At 39.0% G+C, this 18,738-nt stretch overlaps 1 protein-coding gene across 1 annotated transcript; it reads right to left on the reverse strand.

Annotated features, from left to right (window-relative positions):
* Positions 1 to 1,898: 1,898 nt before the first annotated feature.
* Positions 1,899 to 2,759, reverse strand: LOC141601744 (uncharacterized). The gene is made up of 2 exons (XM_074422045.1): positions 2,608 to 2,759; positions 1,899 to 2,424 (listed from the first exon to the last, which is right to left on the reverse strand). The coding sequence occupies exons 1-2, from the start codon at positions 2,757 to 2,759 to the stop codon at positions 1,899 to 1,901; spliced, it is 678 nt and encodes a 225-aa protein (XP_074278146.1).
* Between the last annotated feature and the right edge of the window lie 15,979 nt (positions 2,760 to 18,738).

Here is an 18,738-nt window from a genome sequence, read left to right on the forward strand (position 1 = left end):
CATACAAACATGTTCTCAAATCATAAGCAAGCAATTATTGTTGTGATAGATTGAGTTGGGTTATATCTTACAATCCTAGGAAAGTTTGGGTCCCGGAGCCGAATCGATTAGATTGTACAACACCTACAAGTCGACTTAATCTTCCCTACTCAACAACATGCATGGTCTAATGAGACTCGAGTTGGTTTATGTCTTACAAGTCTCATTGAAAAGATAGGTGATGGGTAAAAAATGCAAGGATTCATAGGCTCGCATTTCATCAAACATAACATGTGCATGAGTTGAGATCAAAACAAGCAAGCAAATAAATCATGAAAGCATATTAATTTAAGCATGAATCATTCCCCATGTTGGTTTCCCCTAATTACCCATTAACCCTAGCTAGGTGACTACTCACTCATTATCATGTTGATCATGCTAGCAAAGTTGTCAATCATACCAACAAAGTTAAACATGATGAATAAATGAAAGTAATTATCAATAATTAAAAAGGGATTAAGAGAATTATACCTACTAATGATTCCAATAATAAAGCAAGAATAAAAGAAGTACTTGATGCTTGATTGAGAGGTTGTCAATCTCCCAATAATAACCCAAATAATCTTCAATTACCCAAAATAAAGGATGAACAAAAGAGAGATTAAGGACATGAAACTTGTATTAAAACTTGATTAATTGTTGATTACAAAACTAAAGAGAGATTTGATTGATATTAACTACACTAAAGATTGCTAAGAAGAACATGCTCTTCTAATTAGACTAATGGGGTATTTATAGTGGAAATTAGGTGGATGCATTAGGGTTAACTAAGGGTAAATTAGTAATTACACTTTTTAGATTTGAGCAGGGAAACGCCGGTCTTTTTCGAAGGAAGGGCATCTTTCTTTGAAGCTTGAAGAAACGGATTTTTGCTGGACTGGAATCCGTGCGTCTTAGGCTCGGGACGGGCGGATTCGTAAGGCTCTGCCCGGGCGTCTTTGGGAGAAGACGCACGTCTTCTGTAGCTGCTGCCCGAGCGTCTTTGAAGGAAGACGCACGGATTGTGGTGCTGGGGACGGACGGATTCAGGACAATCCGCTCGGATTGCTCCTCAGTCTTGTTTCTTCTTGTTTTCTTCCCTTTTCTTCATAAAATCCTTGGGGATTTCCTTGGGGATGCAAGGATCTTTCCTCAACATTGCTCATCTACTATAATATGTACAAAGGCCTTCTAATCTTGTCTCTCCTTGATGCTTGGTCATTGAATTCAATCAATTTAGTCTCATTTTGCCATGAAAATGCAAGATTTGCACTCCTTTCCTACCAAGGACACAAAACCTCAAAGAATATGCAAAACAAAGAACTAAAAACAATAAATGACCCAAATATGCACTAAAAAGCGTGGGAACAAGGCTAATTCGGGGGCTAAATATGCGCTAATTATGGTCACATCACCAAAACTACCATACCTGCATAAGAGAGCTTCCTAGCTCCAAAAGACCTGATTCTCTCAACAATTTTTTCCATTAACACCTGACACTCCTTTTTACCCAATCTTCCAGCAGTGATAGGTACACCTAAGTACTTGAAGGGAATTTGCCCTTCCACACAGCCTGAAAGACCAATAATATAGTCTCTAACATGCCTCTGAACTCCAGTAAAATATAGATTGGATTTTTGCTTGTTCATCTGTAATCCAGAAGCTTCAGAAAAGGTAGCAAATGATCTCAGCATAAGCACAGCAGAATGTTTATCACCCTTTGAGAATAGTAACAAGTCATCAGCAAACATAAGGTGCTGCAATCTGAGCTTAGTGCAGAGAGAGTGAAACTTGAAGGGTAACACCTCAGTAGTGAAATCCAGGATCCTAGAGAGATACTCCATTGCTATTGTGAATAATAAAGGAGAGAGAGGATCCCCTTACCTCAGGCCTTGTTTCCCTTGGAAAAAACCAAAAGGTTCACCATTTAGCACCAAAGAATATGAGGCAGTAGTCACACATTCCTTGAGCATTGCAATAAAATGAGGAGGAAAATTCAAAGCCCTCAGCATCTGAAGAAGAAAAGACCAGTTGACTAAATCATAAGCTTTTTTTAAGTCAACTTTAATAAGGCACCGAGGAGAAACTGATGCCCTTATACAACCTGATGATATCCTGACACACAAGAATATTTTCAATAATGTTTCTACCCTGAATAAATCCTCCTTGGTTAGGACAGATAATAAAAGGGAGAATCTTGGCAAGTCTTGAAGAAAGCAGTTTAGATAAATCTTGTACAATACATTACAGCATGACATAGGTCTGAACTGAGCCACATTCTCAGGTAATGGCACCTTAGGAATCAGAGAGACCAAAGTGTGGTTCACTTGTTTAAGCAATTTCCCATGAGTAAAGAAATCAGAGACTGCCCCACAAATATCAGCTCCTATTATATCCCCCAAGAGTCTTTAAAGAAAGCACTTGAGAAACCATCAGGGCCAGGGGCTTTATGGTTTGGAATTGAAAATAAAGCTTCCTTAATCTCATCATTAGACACAGGGTACAAAAGAATCTGCCAGTGCTCTTCAGTACAAATAGGTCCTCTCTTAACCACTGATTTATTAACTGGCGTCAGTACATCAGACTCACCCAACATCTCCAAACAAATCTCTATTAAGCTCCTTCAAGGGGCTCTTGAGCAGCTTAAGCTTCCTTGTAACTTGAAACATAGGAGTACCTGAAATGCACTTATCCCAAATCTTCTGAACATTAGGGAGGAAATGATCCACACCACTCAACATATTAAAATATTTGAAGCATCTTTTTTCTGAGAATTTAAGCATTGCCTCTGAATAATGCACGGGGTGTGGTCAAAATACCCTTCAACATGAAAGGGAGCATAGTAACCAGCTCTCTCATTAACCCACTCATGATTAACAAGAGCCCTGTCCAGTCTACTGTACACTCTAGAAAGTAAACTTAATCGTGTTTTCCTAACATTTTTTTTATTTCTTTAGTTTATCGACATTCTTATTTTCATTTCTCTTGTACTCATTTTTTCGTATATTTTTTTACGCAAATGCTATTATATGACCGTCGTACATACGATATGAAAAATTAACCATTTTTTGGTAAAATAATGACCACTTTTTATAACTTAAGGTCTTTTTTCCCGCCAAATTGGTCATTATTAACCAAAATGTAGTCACTTTTTATTTAAAAAACACGAAAAACACTTCGTACAACAGAATCACTTATTTTCTTAAACTGATTTCTTTTTGTTATGATTTATCGTTTTTTTTCCTCAAAATTTTCACATTATTTGCACATGTGACTTTAAATTATTATAATTTCTATATTTTCCCTGTGATGTGCTCATTTTCAATGAAAAAAAAAATTTCTCCATATTGAATTTTGGGTAAATTGATAAAAACTACCAACTTTAGTCATCTTTTTCATAATCAATAATTAGTAATCACTACAAAAATATTAACTTTTTTCTACGATAGGTAACAAGTCGCCTTCTTACAATATTTTTTTTTCCTACTTTAAAGGTGTTTTCATTTAAGTGAGGGATTTTGGAAGTGGGTGAGTGGAGATTTGTACTTGAATAATGGATTTTTGGACTTTTCAAGTAGGTTGAGATTAGATTTTCAGGCGACTTAGTACTGATCGTAGGAAAAATTTAATATTTTGGTATTGATTACTAATTATTTATTATGTTGATACTGATTATGAAAAATGGGCCTTATATTGGTAATGTTTATCAATTAATCCTTGAATTTTTTATAGGGACGTGCTATTTCCCTTACATTATTTTACTAAATCCTACACAAATTTATGTATTTTTCCGATTTTAACCCTCTCATTTCACACTCACAAAGAAGAAAATTGAAACTTAACTCCTTGCCCTGACCACCCTTTCCTACCCTAGCCACCGTTGGTCTCACGGTCATCGGCCGACGACGACCACCACCAATTTTTTCCCCCACTAACCCAACAACCTATGAAACTTCTTGCTTTTCTTCTTCATCGTTACAATCCCCAAAATCTCCCTAACCCTAATTCTCCAAAACCAATTATGTACAATAATAACTTCAAAGAACAAGCAATCAAACACATAAAACTCGCAGTAAACTACGATAAAGCCTTCCTTCGATAACGGTGGAGTCGAGTCGAGACCTAGTCCGAGCAAGATAGACGCCGCCGTCCAGGCCGGGCTCAAGGGAAAGCCGCTGGTGGCGGCGATGATGCGGAGAAGAAGAGACTTAGGGTCGGGCTTGATTCAGCGACTTTAGTGAAAAGCCAAATGCGAAGCGACGGTCTGAATCGGGACTGGGGATTGAGGTCGGGGAGGGCTTGTCGAGGTAGGACTTGCGTTCAATTTTTTTCAAAGGTATGAAATGGGAAGGGCAATTTCGGAAGAATATGAGAATTTGTGTAGGATTTAGTAAAATAATGTGTAGGAAATAACAATTACGTTTTTATATTGGTAATTTTTCCGATATGTTTTTTTTCTTAATTGATTTGTGGGAGATCATTTTTTTTCTTTCATTTCTCAGCGCACTTATTTCATTTAATAAATTTTGTAATCTATTTGCCATTTTTTTCACTCCTAAAAAAAATTTTCCCAAACTTTTTTTCTCACCAAGTTAAATTTTATATCAAATTCAAACTTTTCTATAAATATCTTACAAATAAAGTTGTAAATCAAATTTTGAATGAACCAATTTGACAATAACTTAATTTTAGATTTATCAAAGAAAGATGATAAATAACTTATTTATTTAATTTTATATGCTATGTCTTTAAATGTGATACGATCATTTAAGATTGTTATTCAAGATTATAATATTTTAATTAAAAAATGAAAAGAATTTCACGAATCTAATAAACAAAATTATATATTAAAACAAATTTCTTAAATTAGAAATGTTTTGAAAAACCTGCAAAACGTAATTGTGATTTCTAAAAGAATAAAAAAAATTAGACGATAAACTTTTCTTTGCTTGCATATAAGTTTATAAAATTTTAAAATTTCTTATTAAAGTAAATAAAACAATAAAAAAAAATTAATTAAATTAATCAAAGTGTTTGCAAAATTTTATATTTAAATGCATTTTTATATTATTTATATTTGATTAAATTTCTTTTAGATTTTAAGTTTGTCTTAACATGAAATATCTTAATTTAAGTCGAAAAACATACTTGCCACGGGAGTTTGTTAGTTCGTGGCTAAATTTTTTTTTGCCACGGAATAATTCGTGGCTAATTAAAATTTTGCCACGGGTGTGACATAGTTTGTGGCTAAAATGATTATTTGCCACGGGTGTAGCCTATTTCGTGGCGCAAGTGACTTTCTGCCACGGGAAAAGTTATCCCGTGGCATAAAATTTTGTCCAAAATAATGAATAAATTTTTCCCGTGGTAAGCACAATTTAGCCACAAATTACAAATTCCCGTAGCATAATTCGGGGCGCAAGTGACAATTTGTTGTAGTGTGCCAAATCTACTCGATCGACCACAAAACCTCTCTATTGAGCAGATAACCACTGAAAATAGCCTTGAACTCGTTTGGTTAGCTTCTAAGGACCTCCTTCACGCTTCCCGAGGTATGGCACTCTGCTCTAAATCTCCATCTCCTCAAAATGCATGCTAAGAGGAACGAAAAAGGTACGATTCTACTACTTTAAGGTCCATTCCTGCAAATGAGACAAAACGAACCAAAGTAGCCAATTCGGGGCATATTGCAATACAAAGCAATGAAAATGACATAGAAATGCGTGCAATAAAAGACTAAAAAGACTATATTTATTGCACGTATCAAATCTCCCCAAACCGCACCTTTACTCGTCCTCGAGTAAACTAAATGCAAACTAATGGAATGGATATGAAAACTCAGAGCTAGCTATAACTTGTCTACTTAAACCGTTTAATGCAACCAAAACCAACAATTACAGCTACAACAGTCAAGCGCAAACGAGTTGTATGATGTCTATAAATAAGCTGACCTGTCGACCTTACAAGACCTTTTAAAATCGAACTCTCACGGGTCACTCTTCCCATGAAGCAAAGGGTAAGTATAAATGTGTAAGAGAAGAAGAGAAATCAGTCACTCACGTAAACTACGACCCACATAAACATGCATGCAACAAAAATGATAAACGATTCTAATCACCATACATACATTCCAACCAAACAGTGTCCGTCACAGCCGAGGGCTTACAAAAGTTATGGGAAAGTGAGGTAACGGGTAAGAAAAGGCAAAACAGTTATGGGATATGTGGAGGTAGAGCGTCAAGCTAGCACCTAAACAGGACCATATAAGAATATCCGATTCTCAACCGATTAGAAAATTAAGCACATACGCCCTTCACTGGCACAAAACTCACTAACCAAAAACAACAACTCCTCAAATGATATAAATAAAACATAGGAGTAAGATCGTCTCAAACTTCCCTTTTTTACACGGTCTATTCTTTTTTTTTTCATTTTCCTGTCCACTTTTTCTTTTCTTTCTTTCTTTTTCTGATTTTCACGTTTTTTTTTTCTTTTCTCTTTTTTCTCTTTTTTTTTTTCTTTCATGCTTTTCTCTTTTTCTTGCCCACATTTCTTCCTTTTCTACCAACTTCATATGAATTAGAACAAACAAACTCGCATCAAAGGAGAAATATACCACAAAAATACACTAAAGTAGCTTGACAGACAGGCTTAATTTGGGTGTAGTTAATGGGTCAAAAGGCTAAGTTTGGCTAGTGTGGAGCTAAATGGGTAAAACTGAAAGAACGGGAAAAATTTGCAAGCACCTCCCTGCATGTGACACCAACCACAAACCCAAATGTATACAAGCAAAAAGCAATCGAATTTCATAAAAGTGCAAAATGATGAACATGTTATGCAAGGAGTACACTACTCTCAATTCCTACATGAACTGGTCATGAATGACACCAGTTATACGGCTCTAATAACTTAGAAATTTTGAAGTAGTTTGCCTATTTTTCAGGTCAAGTCTATATGATCAGTTGTAGTTTTAACATTAACTCGTAGACTATGCGCATGACAAAGCTAATAACTACTAATTAGATGCAAGGCTCAAATGAAATGACAAGTTACAGTGCAAAATCATCACAGAAATATACTGTTCCGACTCGACCTATATGCAAAATGAAACGTGATATTTTTGGAATTTTTCTATTTTTCTATTTTTTTTTGTGATTTTTTCATTTTTTTTGAAATAAAATATGATGCAAGCAGGAAAATAAACGTGAATGCAAAACAAATGCAAATATTGACTCAAAGGATGCAATACCCTCCCCAAACCAAAACGGACAACGCCCCCGTTGTCCTCCAGCATACACCAGCAGTATATATACGGAGAACGGGATAAAACAGCCAATAAATGAATGAAACAGTAAATAAATAAAAGAGATAAAAAAAAAAAAAAAAAAGCAGAAATACATACAAAATAAGCGAACTTCCCCAAACCAGCCAGAAAACTGGAGAAGTGAGTAGACTAGTAGCTACTCGTCGACCTCCTCCTCCTCCTCCTCTACCACCGTGTAGTTAGGATCTCGCTCCTACTTCCGTCTCCTACCCTCCTCAGCTCGGACTCTCTCCTCCTGCTCAGCTGTGTCTGCCTCGCTCTCTGGTTGTGGGTACCCCGCCGCCGGGTATCGGTAGAAAGAAGGGTGTGGCCAGCCGTCTGGAACGGGATGTCCTCTCCTCATGTGATACTCGTATAGAGGGAACAAGGCTATTGCCTGGTCCCGCTCCATACGAGCTACCCTGGTACATATCTCAAGCAATAAACCATCACGACGCCCTTGGTCCATGACCTCGGGCGCCTCAAAGGGTGGAGGAGGAACAAAGTTAACCGGCAGAACCGGCTGTGTAACAGAAGGTGTAGGGGTAGGGGATCGATGTAGGCGTCGGCGTCGGCGTCGGCCTAGCCTGAGTCAGTGTGGACCCCTCTCCAGTCTCAGCTCGCTTCCGCTTCTTAGAAGTGGAAGAAGTGGAATGAGCAAGTGTAAGGTGGTAGAAAGGTAGAGGTGGAGGCAACCCACCCGTCACAATGGTCAAAGGTAGAAGACGGGGTAGGTCGGGAAACGGTAAGGTAACGGACTCGGAACCACAGATCTTCCAAGACCGCTGATCCTTAGCTAACCAAAACATCGCCAGCATGGCGCTAATATCTAAGTCCGCTTCCCTATCTAAGTGTGTCAGGCCTCGGGGGAAGTCAGTGAAGAGAGTACGGGCGAGGTAGGAGGCTATGCCTCCAGAGGAAGTCGTGCCCATCGTCTTCTGCCCGACAACATTAAAATTTTGAGTTGTCAAGTAAGCAATGTTAAAAACGAAGGGGCCAGCACTATCAATGTTCAGATAACCCCCTAAAATAGACAACTCAACATTGTTAATGTTGTTAGGCTCCTTACGACCAAAAATCGTCCCTCCAAGGAGACGGAGAAAGTAACGGGCCGAGAGAAGTTGAACGTGAGCCAGCTTCCGCTGGTCATAGGGAGTCTGTGCCAAAGTAGGCCAAAGTAAGTGCAGGACCTTCCGAGGAGGGTCCAGATGGCCATGAGAAGACAAACCTAATCGCCTCCCAAACTCAGCTAAGGTTCAAGAAGTGGTCTGGTTAAAAAGTCTAAAGGAGACACAAGAGCTCTCCGGGTCAGTAGCATATGCACCAGCTGAGAATGTAAAAGAGCTAAAAAACTCAAGGGTCAGCTGCTCGAGGTCAGTGCACTCATTGTGGTTAACCCGGTCATCCCCGTCCCGTTTAAAAGTTCAGCTACAGGCTCATAAATCCCCAATTTCTCAAGTGAAGTCCGACACAAAAACTTAGTGGAAGTGATGTCACAGCGTATTAAATTTTTAAAACTTTTACGATGAAGCGACTTAACGAAACGTACCTGAGGAAAACCAGGAAGCGGGTCCAAGGAGTCGTCTGCTCGGAACGTGGCAGCAGCGCGTCCAGCAGCAGTAGTAGGACCTCGTCCTCATCCCTATCCTCGTCCAGCAGTACCCAAAGAAGAAGAGGCCAGTCCAGGAGCGCGGCCTGTGACTGGTCGAGCCACTAATGCTGACGAGAAAGCAGCTGTGACAGCTGGTGACGACGCATCAGGGGTCGTTACCATGGAAGGGACAGTGGCTGCAGTAACAGCAGCGGCAGTAACAGCAGTAATAACATGGCTAGTGAAGCTGGTAGCGGCAGGGACCACCGTCTCAGAAATAGACGGACTAGCAGTAGAGACAGTAGAGGGTACGGTACTACTATCCATCCTAGAAGGCAAGTAAGTCCTTTAATCAACAAATTAAACAACAACAAATCCCTTTCCCCAAATTAATCAAAAAAATTCGAAACCCTAAGCCCTAATTAAGGTCGAATAACAATTAAATTAAACAATAAAAAGAAAAGGGGAGGAATTACTTGATGATTACCCACAATAAGAAGCAAAAGAATCGACAAAAAACGGGAAAATAGTCGGATTTTGACCTGACTTAAGCAAACCCTAAAATCCTAATTAAACCATAATGAGCATGAATTTGAAGGGGAAAAGAGAGGGCTTTTGTCGAAATTAATTCAATAAACACAATGTGGGTGATTGATTTGATAAAGGGGAAGAAAAATGGAGGTTTTGGGGGATTTTTCAAGGGTTTATCGCAATAAGAAAGGGAGATGAACAATTAGAATAAAAATAGAAGGAAAAGAATTACTCCCTTGCGTCATATAAGAGGTAGTTAATCGATCGAGTGATTTGAAACCTCTCGATCGAGACCTTTCTCATTCAATCGACTCGATCGAGACCTTCCCTTTCTGGACCATTCGATCGAGAAAAACAAACCATTCGATCGAGTCTTTTTCCTGGGCATTTCTCTCGATCGAGTTATTTTCCTTTGGCACGCATCCTAATGCAACGTATCTTCCCCAAACCTGCATAAAAACACAGAAAAATGCTTCCCACAAATACCAAACACAAAAATACGCAGTCTATATTTGGTCTTATGCTAAAACTAACTACTCTATTGTCTAAAAGTCTAAACGCAGTTAAAAGTGTCTAACGGAAATTCAAATTACAAAGTTTTACAATGGGACATTCCCCGCTTATCTTCCAAAACACTCTAACAGCCCAAAAGAAGGCTTCTGACTGGAGGAGGTCCCTTCAGCGTCGCGGACCGTCCTCTTGGATTGCCATGAGCTTGAACTTGAACTGATTGAAGGAGAATAGTTTTCGTCCACGTACACCTTCACTTTCTTCTTCCCTTTGGCAGTCTTACTGGGAGTGTCGCTCGCAGCATTGCCATCACTTAACTTGCCTTTCATTGTACCTTGACCGACAGAATCTCCAATATTCACCCTTTTTGTACCTGCATCAAAGGAAAAAACAGGATGGCCCTCCATATTGCTCTCAGTCTGAGGCGGAGCTGTCAATATAGCAGCACAAAATTCAATGTTATCAACAGGAGAAGTTATGCCTGGGTCTATAGAGGGTAAGGCATTGCAAGGTTGAACTTGCATAGGGCCCCTACGAGCATTGGACTGATAAAAGGTCAGTTCCTCGTCACCTACCTGAAAAGTAAGGGTCTTCCCCCCGACATCAATTACCGCGCGAGTAGTAAATAAGAATGGTCGTCCTAATATAATAGGAGTGTAAGAATCTTCGGGTATGTCCAAGACCACAAAATCAACGGGAATAAAGAATCTCCCGATCTTTACAGGTATGTCCTCTAAGACACCTAGTGGCCATGATATAGTACGGTCGGCCATCTAAACGGTCATGTTGGTACAGTGATATTTGGTCAAACCAAGTCGCTTAGTGAGAGACAATGGTAAGACACTTACGCTAGCTCCTAAGTCACATAGCGCATTATCAATTAAGTGGGTCCCTATATGGCATGGAATCGAAAAGCTTCCCGGGTCAGATTGTTTGGGTGGTGTCTTATTCTGAACTAAGGCGACCCTATTTCAGTCAAAGCTACCGTTTTATGATCACTAATATGCCTCTTACGCATTAATATTTCTTTCATAAACATCATGTAAGAGGGTACCTGGGTAAGCAGTTCGGCGAAAGGAACGTTGACATGAAGGCTCTTCAGGATATCAGCAAATTTCCCGAACTGTTGTTCGGTCTTCTTGTTCTGCAATCGCCTCGGAAAAGGAACCGTGATAGGAATTTCCAAGCCCTTATTTCTTTCTGCCAACGTCTAAACACGATCTTCATTATTTCTGCTCGATCGACCCCTTTTTTCCTCTCGATCGATCTCTTTCACCAGCAATTTCCTTCGATCGAGAACAATCATCCACTCGATCGAAGTCTTCTTTTTCAGCACTACTCGATCGAACAGAAGTTTCACTCGATCGAGTAGTTTCTTCAGCATTTCCTCTCGATCGACCACCTGAAATGAGTCGATCGAGGATTTTTCTCGGGTTCAGCATAGTTTCGTCCAATGACAACTGTTCTCGCTCAGCAACAGTAGTTTCCAGGTCTGATTTGTCCTCAACAGTTAACAATTTAGGTCCTTCGTAGGAAAAACCGCTCCTCAAATTTATCAGTTTCACCGTCTCATGTTGGTTCTTATCAGGTTGAGATGGTAAATGGTCCGTCTTCCTTGAAGATTAATTAGTGGCTATTTGAGCTATTTGAGACTCAAGTGATTTTATAGACGCATCTTTCTGTTGGTCACTCTTCCGCAACTGGATTGTCAATGACTGAATCATTGACTTCAACTCTGCCATTTCACTTACACCACTGGAGGAAGCACCTTGTTGCGGCAGTGGAAAGGATGGAGGCTTTTGAAAGCCTTGTTGAGCTTTGTGAAGAGGGATGTAAGGTTGTTGCTGCTGCGGTGGAGGTGTAGGATTCAATACATTCTGGCTAGTCCATCTCAAATTAGGATAGACTCCACTCTGATTGTTGTAATAGGAGCCCCCTTGCCTATATTGCTGAAAGGCAAGAACCTGCTCCTTCTCAGTTAGACAGTCAACAGCAGTGTGACCATCATTACTACCAGACCTCTCACATGAAACGGTTTCTTGTTTAGTCAACAAGTGAACCGTCTGTTGATCACCAGCATTCTGCAACTCCAGCTTATCAAAACAGGCATTCATGGCTTCCAGCTGAGCCACAACTGCGCTATCGACAGAAGAAACTGTTCGAACACCTCCTCTTGGGTTCACATATTCAGCACAATGGGTAGCCATCTCCTCTATAATTCCCTATCCCTTGTAATCATCATTATTCTTCTCAAATCGCCTATTTGATGAAGCGTCAAAAATAGCACGGTGGTCGTCATACAACCCATTATAAAACTGGTTGCATAAGAACCACTGATCGAAACCATCACGACGAAGAGACCGCACCAATTTATTAAACCGGCACCATGCCTCGTACAAGTTTTCGTCTGGTGTTTGCTTGAAACTTGTAATTTTTCTTCTCAGCTGATTAGTTCGTTGTGGAGGAAAATACCTTTTATAAAAAGCAAGGGCCAGGGTCTCCCAGTTAGTAATACCAGCTGCAACTCGATCAAGATGAGTGAGCCACTCTCGGGCTCCATCGGTCGAAGAAAAATGAAATAGAACTTCCTTAATCTTGTCCTGAGTCACTCCCTTAGTAGCGGGGATGGTAGAGCAATAGTCTGTGAAAATATCCATATGCTTCCGCGGGTCCTCACCACCTACACCACGATATCTTTCGACCAGGTTAATATAAGACGGCCGAATGTCAAATATACTCCCATTCTCATTTGCAAGTTTGAAACCTTTAGGGATTGAAGCAGTCGTAGGCTCTGAATGACTCGAGATATTAGGCATTTTCACAGGACTAACAGCATAAATAGAAGTGTCTTCTTCAAAAGACGGGTCTTTTGCAAATAAGAAATGTTCTAGCTCGGGTTCAAAAGTACTCAAGGCTTCCTTTTGACTCTTTCTCAACAGTCTTTGTCTATAACCAAAGGTTCTTTCTGGTTCACGATCAGCTGGTACTAACTCTGACCTGTTAGACCTGGGCATAAACAACACTGAAGAAAATAAATAAGAAATGTCTCAAGGAACACTAGAAAAATTCTAGTTTCGGGCGACTAAATATGGCGACTGTCTAGCCCAGTCGCCAACTGGCGACTGAGATAAAATATCGGGCGACTAGTATCAGTCTCCAAATTAGAGACCACACAAATCTATACGCTGAATTATACTGGCGACCGAAAATAAGGTCGGGCGACCGAAATTTCAGCCGCCAATATCAATAACACAAATAAACAACGGATGTCACCTCCCTTAGTCCCTACCTTTTCTAATTTACTTTACCAAATACACATACATGAACAATCACACATTCATTCGACCAAATAGACATACACCAAATCCACAAAAATCCAAACCAACAAAAATACCAACTTCTAATTACTCTTCTTTCTCTTATCTCTGAACCCAAACCCAGAAAAAATCCCAAGTTTATCCCGTTTTATTGCACTTCTTTTATCCAATCTTAAGTTTAACTGCCTTTCTTATCTAATATTTGTCGTAATCTCACCCTATTTCATCTAATTAAAGTTATTAGTTGTAATGTAATGTAAATTTGGTTGTATTGTAATGTAACTTTGATTGTAATGTAAATAAATTTGGTGGTAATGTAATGTAAATTTGATTGTAATAATGTAAATTCGATTTTTCTTGTTATTCGAAATGGTTGTTGTTGTTTGGTAGTTTTATATTAAGCTTGATTATAATGTAATGTAAATATAAATTTGGTATAAAAATGAGCCTTTGATTGCAACATAATGGAAATTTTGTAGATAAATTTTCCAGATCTCGTCTTTTTTTATACTTTTGTTAGTAAATGTAAATTTATTGATTTGTTTCGCAACTTTTGATTGTAATTAATTGAAGTTTATTATATACATTTTCCAGATCAGTGAATTCTTTTTTTTTTTTAATACAGAAATAGCGACTGAAAAAAAAGTCATTAGAGACTGCTTTCAGTTGCCAAATTGGCGACTATTTTTTTTTCAGTCGCCAAAATGGCGACTACTGTCAGTCGCTATTTTGCCTATTTGGCGACTATCTTGTAGTCGCCAAAATTAACGACGGATATCAGTCGCCCGAATCTAAAAAGGCGACTAGACGTTGCGACAGAGACCTAGCGACTGATTTCAGTCGCCAATTTCATTTTCGCGACTGAAATCAGTCGCCAATATTAGTCGGCCAAATACTGAATTCTTGTAGTGGAATTAAAAATTCCCTGAGACTGAGAGACAAACGAAAAAAATAGACAAATAGGCTAATTGCCTCCCCGGCAACGACGTCAAAATTTGATACCGTCGTTTTAGTATCAAAAATAAATACCTAAGTACTACTAACAGAAGCCAGCGGTAAGTAGAGTCGATCTCCACAGGGAGGCTAAAGTATCTATCTGCTAATTACGTCTGTCTAGTAACAAATGGGGGTTTTAAAGTTGGTTTCTAAATTACTGTAGGTCTAAGGCAAGAGGAATAGAGGAAAGAGCAATAAAGGCAAGAAAAAGCAATGAATGTAGTCAAATAGAGAGGGATATGTCAGGAGTTAGGTTCACCATGGCAGTTCACTAACTCAGTCATAAATAATCCGGACGATATACTGTGAGAAGGGCAAGGGAAAGGTCCTTCCGGTCCGTTATCCACCCTAGATTACAACTAACTTAACTTCCGTCCTCATTAGTAGGGATGTCAGCGGGGCGGGTACAAGTGGGTATCGCCCCGCACCCGCCCCAGTTGGGGCGGGGATGGGTAGAGCTTTGGCGGGTGGTGGGGCGGGTGCGGGTATGAAAATTGTACCCGTTATGGGTAATGGGGCGGGGATGGATTTTGAATCTTACCCGCCTCAAACCCGCCTACCCGCCAATTGCTAAAAAAATTAGTGCGATAATTAGAAAATTTTAAATCTTATTTAGTTATAATTAAGATATAATATAAATAATAACTGTTTTATAAAGTTTTTTACTAACTGCTGAAAACAATACTTAAGATAAATTCAAAAAAATTGAAATTAATAATGATTAAATTAACATTTTCGAAAAGATTTATCGAACAAAATTACGGTGTAGCGGGTTAATGGATAAGCGGGGCGGATACGGTTTTATATTTCCACCCGTTGGGGCGGGGATGGTTTTGGAAACTTGTACCCGCCACGGGTGGTGGGGCGGGGACGGGTACGAGTTTTTCTTGGTGGGTACGGGTATGGGGGAGCCTATATCCACCACCGCCCCGCCCCAATGACATCCCTACTCATTAGGGTAGTCTACTATTCATAACAGGTATGTTCATTCCAATCTTCCGATCTAGGAATGAATTTAACTAGATTAAGGGGGTTTAGAAGCGTGCACTCAACTAAACTTATTACAGTTATATTGCTATAAGACAGTTCTCACAATCAACCGTCTAGCCTATTCATAACTTCATCAATTCTCTATCATGGTTCCCCTAATCCTAACATAAAGGGAATTAGCTACTCATGCTTTTGATGTAATCAACAATAATAACAATAAATATGCTAAGGAAAGACATGATAAATAGATAATGATAAAGCAAAAACTAATGAAAATGAATAAACAGTAATTAAGGAACAATTAATCAAGAGCAAAGAAGATTAGATTGAATAAAGAGTAGAGAAAGATTACAAAAGAGTGAATCCAGTAATAAGAACGAATTAGCGTCGCAAAGAAAAAAGTAGCAGCAGTGATTAAGAGTAAAGTAGTATGATAAGGTGTGATTAAGATGTAAAAACCATCTCTGTTAACCTAATGACGAATTCCTTTGTATAAGGAAGCGTTTTACTAACATAAATAAAGCTAACACGGAATAGAAATCCCGAGTATATAAGCTAGTCACTCGATCGAGGCATTTCATTCCTCTCGATCGAGTGATTCATCAGCAATTCTTCTCGATCGAGCAACTATGGCTCTCGATCGAACACTTCCAAAATAGCTCACTTCGATCGAGTACAGCAGGGACTCGATCGAACAACTTCAACTGCCAAATCTACTCGATCGACCACAAAACCTCTCAATTGAGCAGATAACCACTGAAAATAGCCTTGAACTCGTTTGGTTAGCTTCTAAGGACATCCTTCACGCTTCCCGAGGTACGCCACTCTGCTCTAAATCTCCATCTCCTCAAAATGCATGCTAAGAGGAACGAAAAAGGTACGATTCTACTACTTTAAGGTCCATTCCTGCAAATGAGACAAAACGAACCAAAGTAGCCAATTCGGGGCATATTGCAATACAAAGCAATGAAAATGACATAGAAATGCGTGCAATAAGTGACTAAAAAGACTATATAAATTGCACGTATCAGTTTGTCTTGGTGCAATTGAAAGGAGGTTCTCACAATATTGAGACTAAGGGGATCATCTATTTACTTTGAGCTCAAGAACAAGTATAAAAAGGTGTTCTTACTTGTGCCCTATTAACCGATTTCATCAATGTAAGGAACTTTGTTCTTACTTTTCTATTTATATTATGTTTTGCATGCATAAGATCAACATCTATTTTAATGAGTAATTTAGATATAAAATTAAAGGAGTTTAATTAGAGGGTTATTGAATCCTTTCACACACTCCATCATAGATATTGGTTCTTCTAGTTACTAAGTCCAAGAAGATACAAACAAGTCGCCTCCAAGTTGTGTTAAACTAGGTTACCTTTGTCCACAATTGCTAAATACTTTTGTCAAGATCAAAGTCCCTATGGTGTTAGAAACACTGTAGGATCGCGGAATTCCCCCTCTTGCCTAGACAAGAAGAAGGGTCGTCCCCTCTCCACCATGCAACAAAGAAAGGATCATCCACTACTACAAAACTCGTTATGGACATCAGTCGATGGACATCGGATTATCTGGAAAACAGATGTATATAACATGCACATCGGTTGTTTGCAAAAAAACTGATGTGCATATAATTATATGTACATCGGTTGCGTTAAAAAATACATGTCCATTATTTCTGATTTTAAAGGACATGTGATATTTAATAAAACCCATGTCTATATAAAAGTCGTGGGCATGGGACATTGCATTTAACCGATGTGCATCTAAAGTGAAAATTACAGGCGGCAAAAATATTTGCCTCACCCCGTATGGATATAACTTATCCAAAATCTACAATCATCTCCCCTCACTCACAAGCCCTATTTCCCTTTTCCATCAAATTCCCTCTCTCAAATCAACAAGACCATCTTCAATCTTCCGCTACTCTTGCTGCACCACAATCGCCGCCGCCACAGACACCGAGAACAACAACCTCAACCTCAGCATTTCCACTTGGCTTAAATCCGAACTTCCGGACATTCACACCTAATCAGAATTTCAGAGTTCAGACTCCCTCTTTCCTTCCCCTTTAATGCGCTCACACATTCAAACCCACGTCGTCCACCACCAGCGCTCACCATGCCCGCCCACCACCGCAGCTCACCGACCAGTGCACGAACTTGCATCTCTTCTTTAATCGGTAAATTCGCTCTCAGATCTATTTTAATCCCGAGAACTGTTTGTTTTGGTTCTCGTCTTTTTGTTTTTCGAGCTTGATAATTATTTAGTTAAGAGTATTCAGATTAAGGCATGTACTTTATGCAAATTTAAGTGGGTACTCTTTAGAAAAAAATTTAGAGTTCGGTCTTGATGTTTTTAAATTGGGGTTTGTGATTAAATTGGGAGTTTTTTTGTATAAAATTTGTATTAATTCTGCAATTCGTGATTTATTTAATTTATTGTAGGATGAATCATTTTTGTAGGATGAATCAATATGGTATCCTTCCCTTCACATTTTAATTTGTTTGATTCAGCCTGTATTATCTTCTATTACTTCGATAACTTCATTGCCTAATTGTGACTTAATTGGTAATGTGGTGAGGAGGGTGTTCAATTGTTGTCATATAGTCGGCATTTGGCTGTTGTGGCCATGAATTTTCCCTGATTAAGGTTGTTCCACTTAGCTGGAGGGGTGCTTGGAATGACTGGGTTGAAACACCATCAAAATGATTGCATATCGTAACAACAATTATGTGGTAATGAAGTGTCATTTAAGCTGAATTGGCAGTATCTAGGGTAAAGCTTGGCGTTGGAAACCTGAATTTTGATTGCGAGAACTTTATTAGTAAGGGAATTATCTTTGGTGGGCAAGTATCACAGGCTTATTTATTTTCTTCGGCTGATTATTTCAGGTTATGGGTTGCATTGTTTGACGGCAAAGTTGGGAGTGATTTAGGCATTCAAGATGCCACCTTCTCTGTCCTTGCGGCGCTTTTCCAGGGGTGATTTCTGTAGTGATAGCCATAAGATAAGACGTAGTCTCGAGGGCGTGTTATCTTTTAAAGAAAAAGACGATGATCTTGCTTTATTCAACGAATTGCAAAGCAGAGAAAGACAGAATTTCCTTCTTGAGTCAACTAACGATTTTGAAGATTTGTTATGTTATTTCTTCTGCTCTTATACTTTATTTGTTGTTTGAAATGTGAAGTATTTTATTCACAATTCAATGCTTAATGGGGATAAATGTCTGTGTAACTTGCATTTGTGAATTTCCAGCTTCTAGAGCCAAGCCATTTACGGATTTCAAGCTTGGAATCAATATCCATGTTCGAGGAGAGACCAGTGATCTGCTCAATGTGGATGGTGACAAGAACGATTATGAGTGGTTGGTGTAATTTTTAATTCAGTCGTTGGCCATTTATTCATGTAGTTGAACTTTTATTTATTTATTTATTTGTAGTAGGTTAGTAACTAGATGTTTCCCGTCCACTGTCCTATCTA

Source organism: Silene latifolia, chromosome 9 (assembly GCF_048544455.1).
Source record: "Silene latifolia isolate original U9 population chromosome 9, ASM4854445v1, whole genome shotgun sequence".
Classification (NCBI taxonomy): Eukaryota; Viridiplantae; Streptophyta; class Magnoliopsida; order Caryophyllales; family Caryophyllaceae; genus Silene; species Silene latifolia.